Source organism: Petromyzon marinus, chromosome 60 (genome assembly GCF_048934315.1).
Source record: "Petromyzon marinus isolate PM22_M1 ecotype Great Lakes invasive population chromosome 60, UKy_Petmar_22M1.pri1.0, whole genome shotgun sequence".
NCBI lineage: Eukaryota > Metazoa > Chordata > Hyperoartia > Petromyzontiformes > Petromyzontidae > Petromyzon > Petromyzon marinus.
Window position 1 is genome coordinate 6,486,833 of NC_133726.1, and position 27,999 is coordinate 6,514,831.

A 27,999-nucleotide genomic window follows, 5' to 3' on the forward strand; every position below is an offset into this window, starting at 1 on the left:
TTGGCTCTCCCTCGACCGCAACACTCCTCACACCACCCCCTGTCGCTGATGCCTGACGCTGCTGGGGGTGGCCGCCGCCGCCGCCGCCGCTGCTGCTGCAGTCACCTCGCGCTGTCTCCGTTCCCTATTGCCGGGACTACAGCCCTGCTCCTCCCCCTCCCCAACACCACCACCACCGTTCCACGACGTCTATCACCGCGCGAGTCCGCGGCCAATAGCCGACATCGGAGACTCCCCCCCACCTACCTCGCTGCGGATGAGTGCGCGAGGCGCCCGTTGGGCAGCCCAAGTTTCAGTTCGCCGCGGGCACGCTGAAGTTGCAACAGCGGCGAGCGAGACGAGAAGACCTCGAGACGCGGCCTCGAGGTGCGACCCAGCCTGGCACAAGCGCAGCGGTGACCTCACTGTCGCTGCGTGGCTAAACGGCGAATTGCTTGCTGCTGTTTGCGTTGCGCGGAGGATAGCGGCAAAGTTGCGTGTTGCTTGACAATCCCCCCCCCCACACACCCGTTGCTGCTGTGGCAAGAGTCGTTGCTTGAGACTGGGACCAGGGAGTGGAACTTTTGTCGGAGGCGGGGAGAGGAACGCGGCTGCGTGCGCCGAGACGGAAGAGGCCACAGGCGCCTGGGAATTTACAAAACCCGTGTCTGCCCAGGACGTCCGGAGTTGGTTGTGCCCGCGACGTTGAAGGTTCGGCACTCGGGACATCATCATCAGCAGCATCATCATCATCAGGGGTGGCGGTATCAGGGGCATCATCATCATCAGAAGCGGCATCATCAGCGGTATAATAATCGGTAGCTGAAACATTACCTGTAACGGAGAAGTGCAAGCAGCATCAGTGTCAGCTAGCAGTAGCAGCATCATCATCAGCAGCAGCAGCAATAGAAGCATCGTCTGCCACAGAGTAGCATCATCCATATACCTCAAATTTCTTCTTCATCATCATCACCAACACCACTGTCAACAGTAGCAGAAACATCATCGCCAAGTCCACCACTATCACCACCACCACCACCGCTAGCAACAGTAGCCGAAACATCACCATCATCAGCAACATCATCATCCACCTACTCTACCAACATCACCGTCATCATCAACATCACCTACCAACTCCTTCTGCAATAACGTCAGCAGCAGCAGCAGCACCACCACCACCATCACCGACAGAGCATCGCGTGGGACAGGCAGAGTCTCAAGACCGTCATGGGGCGTCTAAGGACGGCGGCGCTGCTATCGTCTCGCCGCCTGCTACCGTCACAGCCGCTGCTGCCGCTGCTGCCGCTGCTGCTACTGCTGCTGACGACGCGCGGAGTACCGAGACCCGCGGCCGCGTTCGGGGTCGCCGTGGGTCTGGCGGCGGGCGACGGCGGCGATGACGACGAAGACGAGAGGCGATGCGAGCCCATCCGCATCTCCATGTGCCACCACCTGGGCTACAACGTGACCCGCATGCCCAACCTGCTGGGCAACGAGCTGCAGCTGGACGCCGAGCTGCAGCTGCAAACCTTCACGCCGCTCATCCAGTACGGGTGCTCGCAGCAGCTGCAGGTAGGTGGAGATGTTGACTACCTCGCCTGGTGTACGGGAGGTTCGTGGGTTCGATCCCGACCCTGACGCCTGCTGCTGGATATTTTGAGTTTGCGGTGTCTCTCTCTCGTCATCATCACGGTGGCTAGGAGATGTTGACTACCTCGCCTGGTATGCAGGAGGTCGCGGGTCCAAACCCGACCCTGACGCCTGCTGCTGTTTATTTGGAGTTTGCGTGTCTCTCTCTCATCATCACGGTAGCTAGGAGATGTTGACTACCTCGCCTGGTATACAGGAGGTCGTGGGTTCGATCCCGACCCTGACGCCTGCTGCTGTATATTTGGAGTTTGCGGTGTCTCTCTCTCATCATCATCACGGTGGCTAGGAGATGTTAACTACCTCGCCTGGTATACAGGAGGTTTGTGGGTTCGATCCCGACCCTGACGCCTGCTGCTGTATGTATGGAGTTTGCGTGTTTCTCTCTCTCATCATCATCACGGTGGCTAGGAGACGTTAACTACCTCGCCTGGTATACAGGAGGTCGTGGGTTCGATCCCGACCCTGACGCCTGCTGCTGTATATTTTGAGTTTGCGGTGTCTCTCTCTCATCATCATCATCACGGTGGCTAGGAGATGTTAATTACCTCGCCTGGTATACAGGAGGTTCGTGGGTTCGATCCCGACCCTGACGCCTGCTGCTGTATATTTGGAGTTTGCGTGTCTCTCTCTCTCTGATCAACATCACGGTGGCTATGAGATGTTAACTACCTCGCCTGGTCTACAGGAGGTTCGTGGGTTCGATCCCGACCCTGACGCCTGCTGCTGTATTTTTGGAGTTTGCGTGTCTCTCTCTCTGATCAACATCACGGTGGCTATGAGATGTTAACTACCTCGCCTGGTATACAGGAGGTTCGTGGGTTCGATCCCGACCCTGACGCCTGCTGCTGTATATTTGGAGTTTGCGTGTCTCTCTCTCTGATCAACATCACGGTGGCTAGGAGATGTTGACTACCTCGCCTGGTATACAGGAGGTTCGTGGGTTCGATCCCGACCCTGACGATGCCTGCTGCTGTATATTTGGAGTTTGCGTGTCTCTCTCTCTCTGCCCGCGATCGCGTGGATTTTTTTCTCCGGGTCCTCCCGTTTTTTTCCCTATACCACATTTAGAATCTGGCGTTGAGAGTTGTTTGGCTGCTGTGAATGTCCACGCGATAAGCCCACTTCGTTGGGCTATCATTTGTGGCCAGACCGCTTCTGAAGAAGAGCTACGTAGCTCAGTGGGCTTTAACAGGTAGAATAGAAAGTTAAATTTAGATTGATGGTGGAAGTGGTGGTGGTAATGATGGGTGGTGGTTATCGTGTGGGAGCGGTGGTGCAGCGGTTAGCGCGCGGCACTACGAACCCAACGACCCGAGTTCCGAGTTCCCGCTCACGGCCAACACCAGTGACGATTATCTGAACCGGTCCTGGGTTTCGCCTAGGTCGACTCAGCCTCAAATGAGTACTTCGTGGGGGTGTGTAAGCGTCGTTAGTGGGGAGACAGAGACGATCGAGCGTGGAGCTGGCCACCCATCCCCTCGTGTGCCGTCCATGCCTTCATAGGTGGTGATGGTGATGATGGTCGTGGTGATGATGATGGTGGCAGTGACCATGATGACAATGACCATGGTGGGAACGGTGGTGATGGTGATGATGGTCGTGGTGATGATGATGGTGATGGTGGTGCTAATGATGATGATGGTAGTAACCGTGATGGTAGTTATGGTGATGCTTATGGTAACGGTGGTGATTGGGATGATGGTCATGGTGGTGGTAACGATAATAGTGGTTGTTGTTGTGGTGGTGGTAATGATGATGGTGGTGGTGATGGCGGCTGTGGTGATGATGATGATGGTACTATTGATGGTGAGAATGATGGTGGTGTGGTTATGATGGTGCTGATGGTGGTGATGATAGTGATGATGGTGATGATGGTACTCGTGATGACTGTGATGGTGATGATGGGCATGACCGTGATGATACAGTAGAAATACACATTCGTGAAACTGTGTAATATACAGGGCGATCCATATATAGATACCCCACCAACACGACAGGGAAGCGTCACAGATACAACGACAATTTAACTTCAAAGCCTACACGCGTCCCACCAATCTCAATAGACATGGCACCTTGTAAACACTCCACCCGCGGAAACATTCGTGCCGTCGCCTTCGCAATAGCAATCGTTGGTTGGGAAGAAATGAAGAGGTGCATTAGAAATTAGTGGGGTATCCGTACGTGGATTACCCTGAAAGTTTCTACGTATATATATACACACGTAGGTGTGTATGCATGCGGAGTGGTGGCGCAATGGTTAGCGCACTGGTGCTCTGAGCCCAGCGTTCCGAGTTATCGCCGGCCACGGCTAACATCAGTGGCGACTTATATAGGCAATCTGAATCGGTCCTAGTACGTTGAAGCCGTCTTGCCCAGCGTTGTGAATGTGTGTTTCATCCAGCAGTGGGTTGAAACTGAATATTAATGCGTGCGTTACAGCCGGGAATCGGTGTCGGTGTGGTGTGGGACCGCTGCGTTCCGAACACCTGCGTCCCGAGTTCGATTCCCGTTCATCAATTTGCGAGTGACTCTTGCCAGTTTCTGAACCGGGCGCGGGCCTCTCCACATTCAACTGAGCCTCAAATCAGTGTCTCGTGCTATGTGTAAACATCAGTGCTGGAGGACATAAAAGGCGACCGGGGCAGTTTTTTTTTCTTGCTCGTCATATCAAAGTCCCCCTTCGTTTGCCGTGCCGGCCTTAATAGGTGCTCGCTAACAGAACTTGCCCCGAAAGTTTGTTAAGGCTACAACGGGAGAGCTTTGTCTTTGCGAGTCTAATGGGAGAATTGGGGGGGGGGGGGGCTAAATGGAATCTTTGGTGGTTGGTGTACTAGGGGGGTGGGGGGGTTGTGACTTAAACCGTGAAATTCCACGGGTATTTTCCAGCAAACAAAACAACACGCTTCACGGCTCGGTTGCGTTTCACTCGCTCCGCGCGCCTGAGTTCGAGTCCCACCCCCCGCCACCGCCACCGCCAAGCATGGGAGACCGCGTCTGAGTGACATCTGAACTTTGCCCCCGCTCCGAGACTGTGGAGCTGAACGTCGTCACCACGACGTGGTGGTGAAGCGTGGCCAGACAACCTCCTTGACCGACAATGGCGTGGGTTGGGAGCAGGGCCTTCACCCGTGCACGTGCGATGAGCACGGTTGGCTACGTACGGTGCGAGAGAAGTTCAACACACGTACTGCCAATAGACGAACACTACCCAGAGACTCAACACTGCCCATAGACTCAACACTACCCATAGACTCAACACTACCCATAGACTCAACACTGCCCATAGACTCAACACTGCCCACAGACTCAACACTGCCCACAGACTCAACACTGCCCACAGACTCAACACTGCCCACAGACTCAACACTGCCCACAGACTCAACACTGCCCACAGACTCAACACTGCCCATAGACTCAACACTGCCCATAGACTCAACACCACTCATAGACTAACACTACCCAGAGACTCAACACTGCCCATAGACTAACACTGCCCATAGACTAACACTACCCAGAGACTCAACACTGCCCATAGACTCAACACTACCCATAGACTAACACTACCCAGAGACTCAACACTGCCCATAGACTCAACACTACCCATAGACTAACACTACCCAGAGACTCAACACTGCCCATAGACTAACACTACCCATAGACTAACACTACCCATAGACTCAACACTACCCATAGACTAACACTACCCATAGACTCAACACTACCCACAGACTAACACTGCCCATAGACTAACACTACCCATAGACTCAACACTACCCATAGACTATCACTACCCATAGACTAACACTACCCATAGACTAACAATACACATAGACTCAACACTGCCCATAGACTAACACTACCCATAGACTCAACACTACCCATAGACTAACACTACCCATAGACTAACACTACCCAGAGACTCAACACTGCACCTCCTATAGCACGGTTGGCTACGTACGGTGCGAAAGAAGTTCAACACACGTACTGCCAATAGACTCACACTACCCATAGACTCAACACTACCCATAGATTTAACATTGCACCTCCGATTAGCACGGTTGGCTACGTACGGTGCGAAAGAAGTTTAACATACATACAGCAGTGGATTGGCAAAGGGCTATTGTGTTGTTATTATCATTACATTCAGCCCTGTTTGCTTTGCAACGTAATATAAATGAGATTTTTCACGTCTGTGATCTTCTCCCAATCCTCCTGGACGCGGAGCATTCAGAGTACAGTGATCGGCTATTTCGTGCAGTAATACATTTCCCTCGATAATCCTGCATGGTCATATTTGTTCGTGGTCACTAGGATCCAAAGAATGTTCTACAGAAGGAATTGCATTGATTGGAGCGCAGGTTATAAAGTTTGAGCAATTGTGTATGTATGTCGGACATCTTTCGCCACCGTACGTAGCCAATCTTGCTAATCGGAGTCGTCATTACATTTTTTTAATGTATTCTTTACTCCTACCCCTTCAGTGTCGCTATCTATAATTGTTATTATTATTAATAATAATAAATGTCTTCCGAGCTTCTTCCTGCACCCTGTCAACTCAATTCAATGTTTGGGGTGCAGAGGAGCCCAGCCATCAGCCAGCCAGGAACCTCGAGGCATAGATATTTTTTTTTAATAGTACTGTACTGTAGTATGATGCAATGTCATTTAAAAAATAGTGTCTCAAGTGTGACGCGATGCATCGGTCGAGGTCATGCATACGGGAGTGAGTGAATGGGCACGAGCGGCGGAACGGGTAATTGTGATGTCGAGGAGACAAATTGGTGACCTTTATGGGCAGATTGATTCTATTTAGACCACGGGGAGTCACTCTGCTCTCTCTCTCTCTCAGACACGGGAGAGAGCCGAGTCTGAAGTATAAAGGGGGAGTGTGGAGACGAGACATTGTGAGACAATTCTAATAATGTATAGCCCTTTGTCAGGCCACTGCTGGATGGAGGCCTCCCTACTCTGTATACCACGGTGGCGAGATGTTAACTACCTCGCCTGGTATACAGGAGGTCGTGGGTTCGATCCCGACCGTGACGCCTGCTGCTGCATATTTGGAGTTTGCGTGTCTCTCTCATCATCATCACGGTGGCTAGGAGATGTTAACTACCTCGCCTGGTATACAGGAGGTCGTGGGTTCGAGCCCGACCCTGACGCCTGCTGCTGTATATTTGGAGTTTGCGTGTCTCTCTCATCATCATCACGGTGGCTAGGAGATGTTAACTACCTCGCCTGGTATACAGGAGGTCGTGGGTTCGATCCCGACCCTGACGCCTGCTGCTGTATATTTTGAGTTTGCGGTGTCTCTCTCTCATCATCATCACCGCTTCTGAAAAGGAGCTACACAGCTCAGCGGGCATCACCTGTCAAAATAAACATAGGCCGTGTCGGCCGTGGGTGGTTGGGTGGGGAGGAGTCGGGGGGGGGGGGAAATGTGTTGACCATACTTCACGCTGTTCAATGCGGGTTAGTGAATGGGGGCCGGTATAAGACGACTCACGCGCCACTGATGTTAGTCGTGGCAGGGGGTGGAGAGGGGGGGGCAAATAGAACTCAGAAGATCATGCTGGGTTCAGAGCACAACGCTGCGAATAGCCACTTGCGCCACGGACGATGCTGGCACGTGGGGGATGGGAGGGGGGCTACGTACGGTGCGAAATAAGTTCAACGAACATACAGAATCCGCGCCACGCACCGGAGCGACGAGAAAGAGAGAGAGCGAGAGACTTTTGACTTTTAAACAACTTTTATTGCCGCCAGCAGCAACAGCACTGAAGGCGATTCCGATATGAAATACACAAAGTCACCAGCAACACAAGTAAAGAAACGCTATAAATCCGCGCGCTGTGGCGCTAAATGCACCGCGCACAACACGAAAGAAAAGTCACGTGGTGGTGGTGGTGGTGTTCATCGCGCACGCCACGGTGACGAGCGAGCGCTTCAGAAGGTGAACACGTGGGGTGCCGTCCACGCTGGTACAGAGAGGGGCTTGTCCGGCTCACCAGCGTTCGAAGAAGACGCGCTGCACATCACCGACACGTGTGTGTGGTACGTGGCGTGCTCCAGCCGGAGCCGCGCCTTAAGCAGGCCCCTGAACACTGCAAGCAGCACAGAGCAGCCGTCAGTGTCACCTTGCAGCATCTTTTACCTCGTTCTGTACACCGCCAACTTCGCCTGAGCACAGGCGAAGTTGGCGAGGTCATGGCGCTTGTTAGCCAGGTAAGGCACCACCCCATATACGAAGCTGCTGTTGTAGAAGGGCACCCCCAGTTTCCTGAAGATGTCCCCCAAGAGGCGGAACATTGTTTTTAGCCGCTGGCAGCGTAAGTACCGGTGGAGCAGATCCTCCCTGGCACCGCAGCAAATGCACCAAGTCTGTTACCCCTGGCGAGATTCGGCTGAGCCACACGGCCGATGGCAAACGTGCAGTGTGCCAACCTCCACTGGAGGTCACCGCAGCGTTTGGCTACGGGAGACTCGTAGGGAGAGAGAGAGGGAGGGAGGGAGAGAGAGAGAGGGGGAGCAAGAGAAGCTGCAAGGTCGGACTGCGCAGTGGGTTTGGTCGACGAGGAAGGAGTCGCCACGGAGCCCGACTTAGCCTCGGCTATTTCCAGGCCACGCGGGCTGCCGAGCGGTGCTTCGTGAGCGGGCACCGCGCAGCAGCGGCAGCAGCGGGTATATCTAGCAATGACCACGACAGTCAAAAGTAGTGCCAGGTAATTTCCGGCAGGAATAAGCATCGATGAATCGTTGCTCCGTATAATCGCTTGTATGTGCATGTGTTTTTTTGACAGCCCTGCAGAGCTCCTGGTGGAAATTCCACATTCCTAAGGCGGGCGTAGGGGCGGGGGGGGATTCTATCTATAATGGGACTGTTGACTTCTGCAATAAAGTGATACTAATTTTACCGGCTGCCGGAGGGCTGATTGGCTGAGTAAACGACCATGAACCCCTCCCCAAGACCAGGGTTAGACCTCGCAACATTTTGATTGGTCGCGAACCGCTCGCTCTAACCACCGGCCCACGTGGATCATCAACAAAACATCGCCACCGCCGTCACAAACAGAACCTGCGCCATCCTCATCACTGTCATCATCATTATCATCACTGTCATCATCACTGTCATCATCATCATCATCCTAGTCCAATGTTGATGATGTTAACATACTTATCGTCATTATCACTGCTAAATATATCATTGCAACCACGGCGCTGGTAATCACTGTCGACATTCATCATCACGATCGCGATCCATCATCGTGGCTATAATCGTCGTGCGCGATTAACCCTGTGATGATCATCATCATCATGGTCGAGTCTAATATCATCATCATCATCCTATATTAATTCTATCATCATCAGCATCGCCGTCTTCATCACGTTGTACCGTTTAACCGCTCTTCACCGAACACACAAAGTCAACGGCGCATTCATCGTCAGCACTGCACGTCGCGTCTTCTCGCGCACCGCAGCCAACGCAGCTCGAGTAGCGGCGGCGGCGGCGGCGGCACCAGCCGAGTCATTCGTCAACACTCAAATCAATTGTCGACGCCGCCGCTGCTGAGTCCACCAAACTCATTGCATTCATTGGCGACGGTCCATTGCCAGAAACGTCGTCGGATGCGCGCGCGGTGTTATCATCGAACGTGCTGAGTCGCGGCGGTGCGCTATCAAAACAGATTTGTGTGTAACCAGCGGTCGGCGTCGATTCACGCTGGTGCGTTATCGCGTTCATCATCGGCACCGCCCACCACCACCTCCATCATCATCATCATCGGTCTTTCTTATCACCTTCATCACCACCACTGTCGCGGTCGTCACGACTGGTTTGGTTGTTATCAGCCCCCATTATCGCGACAGAGCAATCTCAGAGCGCCGAGTAATCAAAAGCGCGCTCGGTAGTGCAGCGGCTGAGACTAAAAAGCGCGTTGAATGCCTCTCGCCTACCGCTACCGTGGGGCGGGGGGGGGGGGGGGGTATCTGGCAATGCCATACGGACAAACTCACCCTAACGCTCACCCCTACGCTCGCTGGCCATCCCACCCATCCTCGCGTGGCCGTGCCGACCTTCATAGGCACTTGCCACTCGCTAACAGCACTTGCCCCGATAGAGCGTTAAAGGCCGTAGGGGGGGTGGGGGGGATCGTTGGCTTTGGTACTCCTAACGTGTGCTGTTTAAACCGGGCAAATATTTGAGAGACTGTATATATATAGGCGCTTCGTTTGTATCATCAATTTTATTTTCGCACGCGTGCTGGACATTTTTGAACGTGTACAAACGCGCGCGTTTGTGCACGTGGGGAGCGGTGGTGTAGCGATGAGCATCGCTGCGCCACGAACCTCGACCCACCCGAGTTCGATTCCCGCTCACGACCGAACAGCAGTGGCAGCAACAACATGGAACCGGTCCTAGGCTTCCCTCTAGGTCGACTCAGCCTCAAACGAGTACCCGGTTTGCGGGTTACGGAAACCTCGGCACCGGGGAGTCAACAGGCGTGGCGTTGTTCCACACGACCCCCCTCGTGCACCATGCTGGCGAACCTTCACAGGTTGCTACTCGCGAGCAGCAACTCGCCCGCGGCGGTCTGTCGAGATCATCGCGGGCGACCTTTGCGAGAATCCGCAGTTGCTGCGCGAATAATGTGGCAAGCATTTGGCTCCGCGCGAGGCCCCACTCGCGTGTTGCTGACAGTTTGAAAGACGTCGTGAACTCCCGACGCGCCTCGCTCTCCAATCCACGTGCTTCCCTTCCTGGACGCCCGTCGGTGGCAATTATTCCAAGCACGCGCGCCCGTCACTGCAAGCCCCACCAACCCCTAGATTTGAAGTTTCCGTGACTGGAAGGATCTATATTCTTTGGTTCTTTCGGTACGTAGGTAAAAAATAAAATAAACAATAAAAAGAAAAATGAAAACAATTCTTTAGTTTTGATTTAAAGCTTTCGTGACTGCAGGGATTCATATTCTCGGTTGTTTCGGTAATTATTTAGTTGTTTTCATTTTAGCTGTTTTCATTTTTCTTTTCTTTTTATTTATTTTTTATTTTATTTTTTACCTACGTGACTTTTACCGAAAGAACCAAAGAATATACCCACCGACACCCCCCCCCCCATCTCCCCGTGGTTCGTGGTGCACTTTTCCCTTCTCCGTTCGTTCCACTGCTCACCTTGTGGCGTCGTTCTCTGGTCTGACACTGGTGGTGAGACTAAGCGACGAAGAAGGCCGCCGTCTCTGCTGCTGTAGACCAAACAGTTTCAAAGACAACGAACGTTGAAAATTACCAGAGCGTGATTTTGTTTGCATTTTCACCGCAAGTACCGTGCGTGGTTAATGCAGGAACTTGATTCCTTGCAAGACGTACCTATTCTGCGTTTGAACATCTTAACACCAAACTGCTTTTATCGCCAGAATGGGATTAAACTTATTCTTAATTTTCGTACGTTCCACCTTTGTTTGTTCAAGACTGCGGGGGGTGATTTTTTTTCCGAACCACGTGGCAGGCACACACAAAGCAAGGGTGGCACTGAAATTTGATTCATAAACGCGTTCTCCATTCGGCACATCGGTACCTTGAGAACTATTTATCAAAGCGACGGAACACACACACCGTCAACAACACCGTGGCCTTAAGAGGAATTGCACTTAGGGGCCGTCCATAAATAATGTGGCGCTGCACTCTGATGTTGCAGGGGAAAACATTCATTAAAGTCTATTTAATTAAGTAGAACGTGTTGTGTATATTTATTTAAAGTTGCGCATTTTGTTGCGACGTCACATTTCTCAACCCCCCCCCCCCCCACCCTCTTCGTCACACATCGTCACAAATGTCTGACCCCCCCCCCCCCCAGGTGCGTGACGTCATTTATGGACGGTCCCATATATTTGCCGACGTTTTGGGTGATGGTTCGTCTGTGTCGCCCATCACATGCTGTGTACATGTTAGTTTTTCCTTTAAGGCAACAACACACAATTGACGGATGTGTTGAATTTCCATGTCGGTATCGGGGATGAACGCTGACTTCCCCATCGTTAACGGTGGCTATGAGATGTTAACTACCTCGCCTGGTATACAGGAGGTCGTGGGTTCGATCCCGACTCTTGATGCCCGATCTATATTTGGAGTTTGCGTGTCTCTCTCTCTCGCTCTCTCCCCCGTTTAGAATCAACATCACTCGTTTACAGTATTTGGCTGCTTTACATTTATGCGCGATAAGTCAACTTCGTTGAGTTATCATCTGTGGCCAGGTCGCTTCTGACAAAGAGCTACATAGCTCAGTGGGGCCTTGCCTGGTAAAATAACAAAACAATTGTTTAGTTTCAATAGTTTTTATTTTAAATGAGCAAGGAGTGGACACGTGAGCCCGCCATCGACACGTGCCCAGTTCGCCGATTGCACACTTGCCTCGATCGATGACTAAACAAAGGTACAGGTAAAGGCGCAGCCATGAAACTGCCGTGCTCAGGCCACTGCAGACGGCAACGCATCCACTCCTGGGAGCTCCAGAGAGCTCCGTCACGTGGGAACTTGCCTTACTATTAGAAGTATTTAAATATGTTTTTACATACCTAATTTTGTGCTTAGTCCAGCGGTTCTTAGCCTGGGGTGCAGGCAGCCACGACGGGCGCGAGACACGGCCAGACATTTTTTTAGGAGGTAAATAATCGAAAATACAAATTGAGCACGGGCTCGTGAGTGCAACTTACTTTGTTTCATCAACCCCTTTGTATTCATCAACATTATACAACACACTTAACCATTGAGACGCAGAGGTGCAAGGCTGCAGAAAAAGGTGAAGAACCACCGGTTCAGTTTTGTTGTCCTTACACCTCCCCCCCCCCCCGCGCACCTCCGATGAGCACGGTCACAAAATTCGTACGGTGCGATGGAAGTTCAACGTTGCATACGTACGCACGTGAGTTTTCGTGAACGCGTTTTACTCCGCCCGTGGGGCAACTACAAAGCCAGCGTTTCATGAGCGCTAATGCCCGCGCCCTGCTGGCGGCTAAGTTGCACCGTGGTCACAGTTCGCGCGAGTGCGATTGCCTTGCGCGATTGGTGTGGAAGCCCAGAAGGTTGTTAGGTGGAGGTGGCGGTGGTGGTTGTGCGGTGCTGTGGCGCAGAAGTTTGGGCATTGCATCGCCGGCGGCCTGGCGACTTGAGGTTTGATTCTTTGGTTCTATTCGGTTAAAGTCACGTAGGTAAAAAAAAAAAAAAATCAACAAAAAATAAAATGAATAAAAATGAAAATAAAAAATCACGACGTTTCGGCCACAACACAAGTGGCCTTCATCAGGTGAAGGGAACGAAAAGTCGTGATTTTTTTATTTGAATTTTTTATTTTCATTTTTATTTATTTTATTTTTTGTTGTTTTATTTTTTTACCGACGTGACTTTACCGAATAGAACCAAAGAGTATGGATCCTTGCAGTCACGAAAGCTTCAAATCTAGAAAGGTTTTATTCTCCCCATTCATAAGTGGGTCGCTAACGGCACTTGCCCCAAAACGTCTGGTAAAGCTGTAAGGGGGGGGGGGGGGGAATATCTGTCTTGTCTTGTGTCGAATATTGTGAAAGCCCAGATGTTAGGCAGGGGTGGCGTTTAGCGCAATTGCAACCACGAGCCCGGCGACTTGAGGTTTGATTTCCCAACGACGGATTTAACTTTAACCAGCGTGGAGAAGTATGGCCATATAAGCCTCCACCTCCGCCACGGCCCGCATTGCGCAGGGAGGCCCTCATCCAGCAGTGGATAGACGAACGTGCTAATCAAGAGGTCATTCAGTTATTAACCTTTGTCAAAGCTGCTGCGGCAACTTGGCTATTTAAGAAGTCCCGTGTTGAGACAATTGCGTGTGAACGTGTCACTGTTTGGCTGTGTCTACCGTATTCTTTCGGATTATAAGACGCACTGCACCCTGTCCCCTCACCTCACCACGATGTATTGTCAAGCAACAGTTGGGAGTGCGTCTTATAAGCCAGTAGGAGTGTGTGCGTGTCTGTGTGTCCCGTACCAGATTTGCATAACTTTATTTGGGCCAATTCGTTGGGATGCGTCTTTATTTCTGAGGCGTTTCGTAATCAAGAGAATATGGTAATCGGAGTTGTTGCTAGGTTAACGCGATAATCCTCATCATCACTGTCTCCATTATCATCATCATCGAGGCTATTATCATCATCCTGTATTAATCCTATCATCGCCGTCATCGTATTATGCATGTTGAACTTCTTTCGCACCGTACGTAGCCGACCGCGCGAATCGGAGGACAACAAACGCAACATTTCGATTTAAAAGTGCACAGTTCCAGTGGATTCCTAATATCGGAAGGAAGAGCGTTCCAGACGGCCGCAGCAGCGCATCTGAAAGCGCCATGCGATGCGGTGCGGTGACCACCGCCTTTGCTCGAAACCAATTCAAACCACTCGGTGTTGGCTGCGCTTGTGGGCCACTGCCAACTCGGCAGTAGCTGCAGCAGCAGCAGCAGCAGCACCAATGCCACCACCAGATCATGTATCAACACTCAAATGAATTGGTGATGATGCTGCAGCGTTGCCAGTGGTGCAGGAGGAATTTAGTAAGGAATCACACTCTTAACAACACAGAACTCCAGACCAGGGCATTGCATTAATATCTACAGTCTCCAAGATAAACATTTCCGTGGGTCTTATGAAATGCATTCAATTACGCACGGATTGAGGATGCAGCGGGTGAGACAGACGCATGTGTTCATATTCGTGAGCGGAGTAATTTCCCCTGGCTCCTAACTGCCATCCTAGAGAAAGCCAAGCCTCTAAGAGCTCAATGAGACTGCTGGCCACCCTTGCAACTGAGATACACACAATGTGAGTGCGTTTTTTTTTAAATACAAATCTCGATGTTTAAATCAGCTCGAGCCTCTTGTAAACCACGTGACTTCCGTGTGCCCCCCCCCACCTACTTTGCACTCCTCCCCTTTATTCCGTCACCGCCCACTTTGAGAACAGAAGCTGCTGATCTTCTGTGCAGCAGCGTTTAGGTCCTCCTCCTCCCTACCTCCCTCCCCCTCCCTCCCTTCCTCCCTCCCTCGCTCCTCCCTCCTCCTCCTGCTCCTCCTCCTCTTCCTCCTCCTCCTCCTCCTCCTCCTCCTCAAAGAAGTAGAATTGTTTTTGAAAGTAAAAAAACAAGTCAGGCACATATTTAGTTTACAGTGATGGTAATTCGACGTTCGTGTGACAGGGGAATGTCAGTCCGCCGGGATATCACAACCGATTTGCGAATGCTGCTGCATTTCTCCAGGATAAATGAACGCGCTGATTCTGAGGTCTGACGTGAGAGTCGGCGTCAAGAGTCGCCACTTCACCACCGACGGAGCCCACGGGTTGAGATCGAGACGACTCGAGGCAGGAAGCCACCTCCACGAAGTCTCGCAGAGGGGACCCCTCAAACACGTGGGGGGGGGGGCGGAGGCAGGGGTGGGGGAGGGGCACTCACATAATGAGGCCCATGCAGCATTCCCACGACGCTTAGACAATAGGCCGTAGCCGTGCTTGGGCCGTTCCTAGACGGCTCGGGAGAATCTTTGTCCGCAACCCGAGACTCCTCGGGCTCGGGATCTTCCCTCCTTCGTCCCCCCCTCTCCACCCCGCCCCTTCACCCCTTCCTCCCCACCTCTGTGCCACGAGAGGCAGAGAGAAGCGATTGTATTTGGTTTCGTTAACTGGCAGTGAAGTAGTTGGGTGGACAGAGCGATGATCTCACGTACAAAGACAAAGATTCCCCGTATAACCTTAACAGACTGTAGGGGCAAGTGCTGTGAGTGAGCACCTGTGAAGGCCGGCACGGCACACGAGGGGGTGGGTGGCCAGCACCACGCCTGGCCGTCTTTTGCCTCCCGTAGTGGCGATGTTTACTACACACCGCACCAGGTGCTCATTTGAGGCTGAGTCGACCTAGGAGGAGGCCCAGGACCGGTTCAGATAATGGCCACCGGTGTGGACCCCGTGAGCGAGAATCGAACTCTGGTGTCCGGCTTCGTAGGCGCGGCGGCGCGCTAAGGGGCCGTCCATAAATGACGTCACGCACCTAGGGGGGGAGGGGGTGGGGTAAGACATTTGTGACGATGTGTGACAAGGGAGGGGGTGAGAAATGTGACGTCACATAAAAATGCGCAACTTTAAATAAATGTAGACAACACGTTCTACTTAATTAAATATACTTTTTAATAAATGTTCTCTCCTACAGCATCAGAGTGCAGCGCCACATTAAATACGCACTACAATAATTTAAAGCGATTTGAAGCATGTTTTTTTGGGGGGGGGGGCAGAGCTTTGTGACGTCATATTTGAGGGGGGGTGTGACTTTTTGTGACGCCGTGTGACGAAGGTGGGGGGGGGGGGTCAAAAATTGTCAAAAATCGCGTTACGTCATTTATGGACAGCCCCTAACCGCTACACCGCCGCTCAGACACTCTGACACGCACACGCGCGCGCGCGCACGGAGATAGAACACTTGATTCCTCCTGGCCCAACTTGCCCTGCTGTGTTCGTCTGCAAGCGGCCGACGAGGTAGGCGCTCGTTGGGACGCACTCGTTAACAGCAGGGGGCTGGCCTCGGCTGTTTTGTCTCAAGAGGCTGGGGAGGCTGGGGAGGCGGGGAGGTGAAGGCGCCTGTGGTTTGTTACGAGACGCGAAGAGTCGGCAGCGAGAGACCCAGCCGTGATAGCATCTCACCGGCCGTGGAGCGTCATTCCAGACTCGTACACGAGACACCTTCCAAACGAGCGTCAGTTATCCTACTTGTCGTCGTGTGGCTCGCTGGTGTAGGCGCAAGGTCAACGACTACAATTTCACATTCAGGCGGGTTCAAGCCCAGGTAAGGCCATAATTATCATATATATTGGGGGACACACATTCCCCCCAATATGCAAATATGCTCAAAATCTCACCCCCCCCCCCCAATATATTGCTATAAAATAAATTTCTGTTTATATGAACTGCGGTTATGCATCCCTAATCTCTGCCATTACATACAATGAAACAAGAAAAGGTAAAAAAGAAAAAAAAACAGAGCAATGTAAATACAATACACTATTAGACATTACTGCAAATAATCAATAAAAAGTCCATCCCATGTGTTAGTGATTTATTTCTGGGGGAGGGGGGGATCCCCAGACCCCCTGTTGACTCCATGGCTACGGCCTTGAGTCCAGGTAACCACGTCAGGGGTACGCGGAGTAGCGCCATTGCCGCGATGTCCTGCTTCGTATATCTGTGGGTCGGGGCATTGCGTCGCTTAAACGTGGCACGGCCTCGGTTCTGGATGACCACAGTCGCACCGCCACTGCAGGGGAGTTTTCCATTTACCATTTGTGCATCATCATCATCATCAAAGAGTATGGATTCCTGCAGTCACGAAAGCTTAAAATCAAGTTCATCATCATCATCAGGTATCCGCGTCTGCTGCTGCTGCAGTGATTTGTGCGGTGGATGCGGTGTAGAGGTGGGGACCACGAGCAGCTTCGTGTAAGATCAACCCAGGGGGATCTTCTGCGTTGGGTCGTTCACGGCGTCAATTACCCGGTAGCGATGCTCACGACATGATGATGATGATGAGCGCTGCGTGGTGGTGGTAGTTGCACGGATGCGCGCGCCGATAAAACCGCGTGGTTGTGGATGATCTCGACGTAAGTGATTAGCGGTGCCGTTGTGTGGAATGATCAATATCAGAATCAGAATATTTATTGAAACTGGAGGAATCCGATAAGATAAGAAGCTCTATTTCATAGATGTCCAATTACGAAGTTAATATAAGCAGACAACATCGTATCGGTCTCTGCACGTGACAAATACCGTATTTCTTAAACACAGACTAATGCATCTATATACTGGAGGAATCCGATGAGCTATGAAGTTCTTTTTTCACAGATGCCAATGTACGGGGCTCAGCAGTTCCACCGCTGGATGATATTTTTTTCCGCCTGAGGACGACCGCTTGCGTTGCGATCGAAACGTGGTGATGTATTTTGTTTTATTTTAATCTACCCTACGTGACTTTACCGAAAGAACCAAAGAGTATGGGGATTCCTGCAGTCACGAAAGCTTCAAATCAAGAGCGAGTCAGAAAGTGGCACGCATCCCCTACGGCCAGCCGCACGGACTTCTGGGAGTGCGTAATTTCGGCAGCATTGGTTCAAGACATGCACTAACAAAAAGTCCGGACCGGTTTTCTCATCATCAGCAGCAGCAGCAGCAGCGGCAGAGTCAGGCTCGCTTGAATCAATGCTGGTGAAGTGCAAGGAGCGACGGTTTCAACAGATTTTCTGGGACGCGACTGTGGCTAGGAGATGTTAACTATCTCGCCTGGTATACAGGAGGTCGTGGGTTTGATCCCAACCCTGACGCCTGTTGTATATTTGGAGTTTGCGTGTCTCTCTCTTATCATCATCATGGTGGCTAGGAGATGTTAACAACTTCGCCTGGTACACAGGAGATCGTGGGTTTGATACCGACCCTGACGCCTACTGTATATTTGGAGTTTGTGTGTGTCTCTCTCTTATCATCATCACGGTGGCTAAGAGATGTTAACTACCTCGCCTGGTATACAGGAGGTCGTGGGTTTGATCCCAACCCTGACGCCTGTTGTATATTTGGAGTTTGCGTGTCTCTCTCTTACAGTGGTGAGATGTTAATTACCTCGCCTGGTATACGGGAGGTCGTGGGTTTGATGCCAACCTTGACGACGCCTGCTGCTGTATATTTGGAGTTTGCGTGTCTCTCTCTCTCTCCCGGTGGTCGCGTGGGTTTTTTTTATTCCGGGTTTTCCCCTCCACATTTTATCATTTAACATCACCCCGTTTAGAGTTATTTGGCTGCTACACATTTCCACGTGAACATAGGGTCAACTGTGTCAAGCCGTAATTTCTCATTGCCAGGTCGCTTCTGAAGAAGTGCTACATCGCAGCTCAGTGAGCTTTACACCTAGTAAAAAAAACATAAATAAAACCGATTTAAATATTTAAAAAAAAAATCGATGGCGTGGCACGGACCAACTTTGACGCGTGACTGCCACCGACAGCCCCTCCCCCCGCCCCGCGCCCCGCCCCCACTCCAGACCCCGCCCCCAGCGCGCGCGCGCGTGCAGCAGGTTAGCGCTACGCTGCGCGATGGACCTGGCCGCCCGGGTTCGATTCCCGCTCACGGCCAACACCGGTGACGATTATCTGAACCGGTCCCGGGCCTCCACCTAGGTCGACTCGGCCTCAAATGAGTACCCGGTGCGGTGTGTAAACATCGCCACTGGGGAGACAAAGGCGGTCGGGCGTGGTGCTGGCCACCCACATCCTTGTGTGCCGTTCCGGCCTTCATAGGTGCTCGCTAACAGCACTTGCCCCTACAGTCTGTTAAGGCTATACGGGGGATCTTTGTGTTTGTACAACTGGGAGCGGTGGCGCAACGGTTAGCGCGCTGCGCTGCGAACCCCCGGGCGAGCCGAGTTCAATTCACGCTCGCGGGCCCAGCGACATTTGGCAAATAGTTCAACCGGTCCTGGGCCTCCCCTAGGTCGACTCAGCCTCAAAGGAGAACCTGGAGGAATCTGATGAGCCATGAAGCTCTTTTTCACCGACGTCCACTCGGGGCGAGTCAGAAAGTTACATGCATACGTGCGTACGCCGGGCACTTCTACATTTCACATTTCCGCCGCTGAACATACACGAATGTGCTTTGTTATCGCGAGAGCAACAACAACAACAACAACGACAACGTGGTCGTGGCTGTCGCTAATTGAGAACGTTGCGTGCTCGTGTGCTCCGCCAGTTCTTCCTGTGCTCCGTCTTCGTGCCCATGTGCACCGAGAAGGTGGACATCCCCATCGGGCCGTGCGGCAGCATGTGCCTGGGCGTGAAGACGCGCTGCGAGCCCGTGCTCAACGAGTTCGGCTTCTCGTGGCCTGACAGCCTCAACTGCAGCCGCTTCCCGCCGCAGAACGACCACAACCACATGTGCATGGAGGGCCCCGGCGAGCAGGAGGGCGGCGCCGGCGCCGGCGGCGGCAGCGGCGGCGTTGGCAAAGCGGACGACGGGCGGAAGAAGTTAACGTCGCTCGTCGGCGGCGGCGCCGGCGGCGGCGGCGGTGTCGGCGGAGGAGACGAGCCGGACGCCCGGCACGACGACGCCGGCGGTGGCGGCGGCGGCGGCGGCGGCGGCGCCGTCGTCGCCGCCGTCGCCCCGAGCCCGGAGTGCCGGGACATGGGCCCCAACTGGGAGCAGTACGTGTGGGTGCGGCGCGCCGGGCGCTGCGCCCTGCGCTGCGGCTACGACAAGGGCCTCTACGGCCGCCCCACCAAGGAGTTCACCGACCGCTGGATGGCCGTGTGGGCCGGCCTCTGCTTCGTGTCGACCGCCTTCACCGTGCTCACGTTCATGATCGACTCGTCGCGCTTCTCCTACCCGGAGCGGCCCATCATCTTCCTCAGCTGGTGCTACAATGTCTACAGCGTGGCCTACGTGGTGCGCCTGGCCGTCGGCCGTGAGCAGCTCGCCTGCGACCTGGAAGACGCCGCGCCGGAGCCGTTCCTCATCCAGGAGGGCCTCAAGAACACGGGCTGCGCCATCGTCTTCCTCTTCCTCTACTTCTTCGGCATGGCGAGCTCCATCTGGTGGGTGGTGCTCACGCTCACGTGGTTCCTGTCGGCGGGCCTCAAGTGGGGCCACGAGGCCATCGAGCAGCACAGCTCATACTTCCACATCGCCGCGTGGGCCGTGCCGGCGCTCAAGACCATCGTCATCCTCATCATGCGCCAGGTGGACGCCGACGAGCTCACGGGCCTTTGCTACGTGGGCAACCAGAGCCTGGACGCGCTCACGGGCTTTGTGGTGGCGCCCCTCTTCACCTACCTCGTCGTGGGCACGCTCTTCATCGCCGCGGGCCTCGTGGCGCTCTTCCGCATCCGCTCGAACCTGCAGAAGGGCGGCGCCAAGACGGACAAGCTGGAGAGGCTCATGGTGAAGATCGGCGTCTTCTCGGTGCTCTACACCGTGCCGGCGACGTGCGTCATCGCCTGCTACTTCTACCAGATCTCCAACTGGGACCCGGCGAGGCGCGGCGCGCCCGGCGAGCCGAGCGCCGTCGCCGTCGAGATGGTGCGCATCTTCATGTCGCTGCTCGTGGGCATCACCTCGGGCATGTGGATCTGGTCGGCGAAGACGCTCGGCTCGTGGAGGAGGTGCTCCGGCAGGCTGGTGGGGGGCGCCCGCACCAAGAACGACGCCAGGGGCTGCGTCGTCGTGGCGGCCGCGGCCGCGGCGTCCGGCGCCGTCGGGTGGCTCAAGCCGGGCCAGGGGAACGAGACCGCCGTGTGACGTCGGAGGGGGGGGGGGCCGCTCGGACCGCGGAGTCGCCGCACCCACCACCCACCACCCACCACCGCCCCCCCCCCCAGCCCTCGCTGCCACCGCCACCGAGGGGCCGTCGCCCCCACTCTGCACCGTTAGCGCCGGGGGTTTGAAGCCTGCCGAGGGTGGCCGGCGTGGCTCTCGGCGTGCTTGCCGCTTGCTGCTGGGAGTCTAATCAAGTAAACTTTAAGGCTGTATATTTTTTGTTATTTTACCGCTGAGCTATGTGGCTCTTTTTCAGAAGCGACCTTGCCAAAAATGATAGCTCAGCGACGTGACTTGTCGCAGCCAAAATACTCTCAGCGCGTGACGTTGATTCTGAATGTGGACAGAGCGACGCGCAAACTCCAAATACACAACAGGCGTCGGGGTCGTGATCGATCCCACGACCTCCTGCATAGCAGGCGAAGTAGTTAACATCTCCTAGTGGAGGGGAACAACGTTTCACAGTCGGTGCGTCGCATCAACAACAACAACAACAATCAACAACAAAGCAACAACTTCCCAGGACGTGCGTGCGTTTTTTTGTTGTTTTACTTTACTCCTGCAGATAAAGTTTGACGTGATGAAGAGCGAGCGTGCCGCGCTGGCGCTGACCCGCCGGAGCCGGCGCCACGGCCGGCGTCGTCGTCGCTGGGACGCTAACCGGGGGAGCCACGGCTCGCTGAAACGAACGATAGCCGACAGAGTATTCCACCACAGTGGCGTTCTTCATTGCAAGGGCCGCGGGGCACCGACGGCCCCTGGTGGCCTTTGGCGCGAGCCCCTGACGTGTGCGCCCCACCACCACCACCACCACCACCCTCGAACACAAATGGTGAAAACACCCCCCATCATCATCATCATCATCGTGCTGCTGTCCAAACCCCCCCTCCCCGCAATGATTTTAAATGTGTGGCAGCTCTCTTCACGCTGATGACGTCTTATCAGCGACAGTGCCCCCCCCCACTCTGAAGAGACCACTGCGGGACCCTCTCTCCCGTAAAGGAGTCGTCCACCGAACTTTCCCCGGAGGAATAAACTCGGTTTCGACGTGCTATTCTTCATTTTATTGACGAACGCGAAGCCTGGCCGACGTGGCTGGCGAAGCGTGCGTTTCGTGATTTTTCTTTTTCACGTCGCTGGACAACAAAAGATAGATATATATATAAAAAAAAATAAAAAAATTCACAAAACATCGAAAGTGACCGCGAGAATCGAAACCCCCGCGGCGGCCGCCGGGCGCCGCGGCCGCCACGGTTTGTGGAGAGCACCTCCCCGTGAGGACGTTACGAGCGCCCTCCCGCGCGGTTATCGACGCCAGAGGCGGCAAATCCCTTCGCGTGGCTGCGATGCCCACCGCCTGCAGCACCAGCGAGCGCCTTCGCGTCAACACTGCGCTTCTCTGCGGGGCCGTAGTATAAAGAGCGTCGGCTTGGGGGAGCCGCCGTCGTCCGGCAGTGGATTGACCACGGCTGCTGATGATGGTGACGGTCATGATGATGTTGATGGTGGTGAGATTTTGTGTGTGTGTGTTTAGTTTGTTGTCCTTGACCGCGCGCCCCCCACACCTCCAATTAGTACGGTTGGCTATGTACGGTGCGAAAGAAATTCCAACACACTTACATAACGTACACAAAACACACAGCAGTGCCTTAGCCTGAGTCTTCCCGTTTGTCTCTGTGCCTTATCGCAAGTCCCTTGATCGCCACCATCCCCACCCTTCTCTGCCCTCCTCGCCCTTTATCTCGAATTCAATCGGCTCAAGTCTCCCGTGAATCACGTGACTCCAAGCGGGCCTCCACCCAATCTCGATACCTCATCCATGCATCTCGGTCTCTCTCTCCGAATCGGCTCAAGCCTCCCGTGAATCACGTGACTCCTGCGTGGCCACTCCCACTCTGAATCCCTCTCCCTGGCTACCGACGCCCGCTATGAAAACAGACGCCGCTCCTCCGTGCAACTCACTCCCTGCCTTACTGCCTCCCTTCTCTCCCCCCCCCACCTCCCTCTATTTGCTCCCTTCTCATCATCATCATCATCCCTGACATCTACATTAGATCCGTGACTCTATTCTCCTTCCCGCGGTGTGCCACAGGTACGCAGTTTCACTTTCACAAGTGACCCCTCCCTTCATCCTCCTCCAACAACCCCCAATCCTCATTCCTTTCCTCCCGTTCCCTTGCCTTGCATCATCCTCTCCTTCAATCGACTCAGACGCTCGTTAGATGTCTTCAATCCACCCATTATCTTTCCTTCACTATTGCTCCTCCGTCGTTGATGCCATTAGACATTTTTTGCTTTCCGTTTGTCCTCTCCTCTGGGGCTATCGTTCTCTGATTCTTCCTCTTTGTCCACATCTCAAATGATATTGGTCGCGATCCATAGAGAGCTTCAAAACTAAAAGTGCCTTACCCAGAATACACCCACTGACCGACCGACGTGCCTAATGCCAGCGTAGTGCCTAAATAAAATAAGGTGACGTTATACCTATATACCTATGTTTGTGGAACTTTTTTTTTTCCGCACACTGCCTAGCAAACCGTGCTCATTGGAGGTGCGGCCGAAGGACAACAGACTAAACACAAAAAGCAGTTCTTTAAATCGGGATTTTAAACGTGCCATAGTTCCCAGCGAGTTCCTAATAGCGGAAGGGAAGAGCGGTCCAGACGGCCGCGGAAGCGCATCTGGTAAAGCGCTGCGATGATGACGATGCGTTGACCACCGCCTTTGTTCGACGGCCACCCAAAAGCCACCGCTCCTGCTGCTGCTGCTGCTGCGAGGATGGCCGGAGTTCACGCGGTGATGGTTTATACATCCTATGGTTTAAACCTGATGGTTTACATCTTGCTGCGATTCTTTTTCAGCTTTAGACACAAGGAGACCGTGTGTTTCGTAATTCAAGAACAGATGTGATGGCACATTTTTTTTGTCTTTTTCTCAAATTGGTGATTTCCATCGTCGTCCATGACGGACGGTGTTTTTTTTTTGGTTGGGTTAGATCGCGTAAATATAAATGTGTCGTCGTTAAACCCACCACCACCCGACGCAGACCAATAAGTGAGGTTTGTCACGTGAACAAAACGTGTCAATTCGTTACTAGTTCAACACACCGGTTGCGTGTTGGAGAGTAAACCCGCAACAACATTTACAAGTCGAGTGGCATGACGTTTCACCGGAAACAAGCAGCCTCATCAGGCGACACAACCAGAGCTGGAAATTACATCCAGCATCTTCGGGAAATTACATCCAGCATCTTCGGGAAATTACATCCAGCATCTTCGGGAAATTACATCCAGCATCTTCGGGAAATTACATCCAGCATCTTCGGGAAATTACATCCAGCATCTTCGGGAAATTACATCCAGCATCTTCGGGAAATTACATCCAGCATCTTCGGGAAATTACATCCAGCATCTTCGGGAAATCACATCCAGCATCTTCGTGAAATTACATCCAGCATCTTCAGGGCGATTCTAGCAAGTCACCCGAAGATGCTGGATGTAATTTCCAGCGAAACGTCGTACTCAAAAAATGTAAATGTTGTGGATTCACTCTTCAACACATCGGTGGGCTAAAGTAGTGAACTATTTTGTCTTTTGTCAACGTGACACATTTTTTTACTGATTGGCCGTGTCGGGTGGTGGAGGGTTTCGACACATTTATAAATAACGCGATCTAACCCCAAACATCTATATTATTAATCATACTGGTCGCGACAGCCGACGTGTTAAGCAACCGCAGCTGTGGAGAAATCCTCCTGCATTTGTCGGTCTTAAAGAGAGCGGATGAATGTGATGTCGTCATTTGTGCGCCAATCGGTTGTGAAGAACAGAGAAGAGGTGTGGGTGATGGGGGATTAATGTCGTCACTTAAATGACAATCAATATGTATTATCGGTGTGGGTTATTCACGGTTAATCAGCACACAATAATGCACCGCTGATTAACTTCCATCGTCGACATCGGTGAAATTAGCCACCGGACGTCACGTCCGCGCTCCTTCGCGAGCCACGCACGTGTCACAGCAACTTTCGTCCCAGGCCAGGGTGAGGGACTGATGAGGCCGCGAATCGGGAAGAACAGTGACCTGGGTCACCCAATTTTTTTTTTCAAATAACAAAAAACGGTCAAACAAACAAACAAACGAACAAAAAACCGAACATCCAAAGTGAGGTTCGCCATCGAAGCAGGCAGCAATCGGAGCCGCAGAACGGCCGCGCCACGCGACACTTTGCAAGCGAATCAACGCATCGTAGTAAATTGATCACGGGATGATTACACGAATAAAGGAACTTAACCTATATATATATTTTTTTTATTTTACCAAGTAAGGCCCCACTGAGCTGTTCAGCTCTTTTTTTCAGAAGCGACCTGGGGGTCACAAATGATGGCTCAACTCACGGGCTTATCATCACGTGGACATTCAGAGCAGCCAAACGCTCCAAAACGCGTGACGTTGATGCTGAAATGCGGAGGGAAAAACCGGAGGACCCGGAGACGAAAAAATCCACGGGGAGAGAGAGAGAGAGAGACACGCAAACTCCCAAGTACACAGCAGGCGTCAGGGCCGGGATCGAACCCACGACCTCCTGCACACCAGACGAAGGTGGTTAACATCTCCCAGCCACCGTGGCGCAATGTTCACCCGAAACACGTGTAAGGTGGTGACCGCTGTCCTCGCGGATGGCGGCAGCAGCGTGGTTCAGGAGCTCGATGCTCACGTTGACGTCTGCTGCTGGCCACGAGGGAAGGGGCTTCAGGATGGAGAGAGAGAGAGAGTCTGTGCTATGTAGGTGTTCCTACACGGTGTTAGGGGCGCAGACCACGGTGGGTTTAACCGTCGAGCCGATCGTCCAAAGCGATTGCGGGCGACGCCACGGCAGACAGCCGCGCGCAGGAGGCACTGGGCACGCAATCGATCGCGTTTGGAACGCTAAGGGGACGAAAGCAACAACAACAACAACAAGGCGTTGTTGTTGGAAATCATGAAATATATATTAATTTATCTGAATGTTTATTGTGTAAGAAAAAGAAACCGCCAAACCCCGAAACAAACGTACACGCAGGCAAACAAGCGGCACGCATTGTTCATATTGTACAGATTATGTTGTTGGTGGGACTGTTGTTGTTGTTGTGACTGTTGTTGTTGTGACTGTTGTCATTCATCGTGCGTCGAGATTTTCGTGGCCGTGCGCACGCCGCGTTGCCGTGAGGTCCGACGTTTCGCTCACCCCCTCCCCCTCACGTACAGTGAGGGAAAAAAAGTATTTGATCCCCTGCTGATTTTGTACGTTTGCCCACTGACAAAGAAATTATCAGTCCATAATTTTAATGGTAGGTTTATTTGAACAGAGAGAGACAGAATAACAACAAATAAATCCAGAAAAACTCATGTCAAAAATTTGATAAATTGATTTGCATTTAATGAGGGATATAAGTATTGACCCCCCTCTCAATCAGAAAGAGTTCTGGCTCTCAAGTGTTTTTTTTTTATACAGGTAACGAGCTGAGATTAGGAGCACACTCTTAAAGGGAGTGCTCCTAATCTCAGCTTGTTACCTGTATAAAATACACCTGTCCACAGAAGCAATCAATCAGATTCCAAACTCTCCACCATGGCCAAGACCAAAGAGCTCTCCAAGGATGTCAGGGACAAGAGTGTAGACCTACACAAGGCTGGAATGGGCTACAAGACCATTGCCAAGCAGCTTTGTGAGAAGGTGACAACAGTTGGTGCGATTATTCGCAAATGGAAGAAAGACAAAATAACTGTCAATCTCCCTCGGCCTGGGGCTCCATGCAAGATCTCACCTCGTGGAGTTGCAATGATCATGAGAACGGTGAGGAATCAGCCCAGGGCTACACGGGAAGATCTTGTCAATGATCTCAAGGCAGCTGGGACCATAGTCACCAAGAAAGCAATTGGTAACACACTGTGCCGTGAAGGACTGAAATCCTGCAGCGCCTGCAAGGTCCCCCTGCTCAAGAAAGCACATATACATGCCCGTCTGAAGTTTGCGAATGAACATCTGAATGATTCAGAGGACAACTGGGTGAAAGTGTTGTGGTCAGATGAGACCAAAATGGAGCTCTTTGGCATCAACTCAACTCGCCGTGTTTGGAGGAGGAGGAATGCTGCCTATGACCCCAAGAACACCATCTCCACCGTCAAACATGGAGGTGGAAACATGCTTTTGGGGTGTTTTTCTGCTAAGGGGACAGGACAACTTCACCGCATCAAAGGGACGATGGACGGGGCCATGTACCGTCAAATCATGGGTGAGAACCTCCTTCCCTCAACCAGGGCATTGAAAATGGGTCGTGGATGGGTATTCCAGCATGACAATGACCCACAACACACGGCCAAGGCAACAAAGGAGTGGCTCAAGAAGAAGCACATTAAGGTCCTGGAGTGGCCTAGCCAGTCTCCAGACCTTAATCCCATAGAAAATCTCTGGAGGGAGCTGAAGGTTCGAGTTGCCAAACGTCAGCCTCGAAACGTTAATGACTTGGAGAATATCTGCAAAGAGGAGTGGGACAAAATCCCTCCTGAAATGTGTGCAAACCTGGTGGCCAACTACAAGAAACGTCTGACCTCTGTCATTGCCAACAAGGGTTTTGCCACCAAGTACTAAGTCATGTTTTGCAGAGGGGTCAAATACTTATTTCCCTCATTAAAATGCAAATCAATTCATACAATTTTTGACATGCGTTTTTTCTGGATTTTGTTGTTATTCTGTCTCTCACTGTTCAAATAAACCTACCATTAAAATTATAGACTGATCATTTCTTTGTCAGTGGGCAAACGTACAAAATCAGCAGGGGATCAAATACTTTTTTCCCTCACTGTAGCTGGGAGCTGCTTTTGGATTTTTAAGGAACTGTTGCAGACGACGTTCGACGCGAAACGTCGGGCAATGTTGCAATGTTGCCCGACGACAACAATAATAAAGGGACTCCCTCACCGCCCCGAACGCACGTTGGAGAAGCCGAACTCCCTCGGTCATTATTTTTTA

The 27,999-nt window shown here is 52.5% G+C and overlaps 1 protein-coding gene across 1 annotated transcript; it reads left to right on the forward strand.

Moving 5' to 3' along the window:
• Positions 1-27,758, forward strand: FZD4 (frizzled class receptor 4). Its single transcript, XM_032976797.2, has 2 exons — positions 1-1,551; positions 19,425-27,758. The coding sequence occupies exons 1-2, from the start codon at positions 1,207-1,209 to the stop codon at positions 20,967-20,969; spliced, it is 1,890 nt and encodes a 629-aa protein (XP_032832688.2). The 5' UTR covers positions 1-1,206; the 3' UTR covers positions 20,970-27,758.
• Positions 27,759-27,999: the final 241 nt, after the last annotated feature.

Bases quoted from the DNA above. Each gene is read 5' to 3' on its own strand.
- FZD4 (XM_032976797.2), top strand. From the start codon at position 1,207: ATGGGGCGTCTAAGGACGGCGGCGCTGCTATCGTCTCGCCGCCTGCTA. The intron at 1,552-19,424 runs GTAGGTGGAGAT...GTGCTCCGCCAG, and splicing joins GGTGCTCGCAGCAGCTGCAG to TTCTTCCTGTGCTCCGTCTT.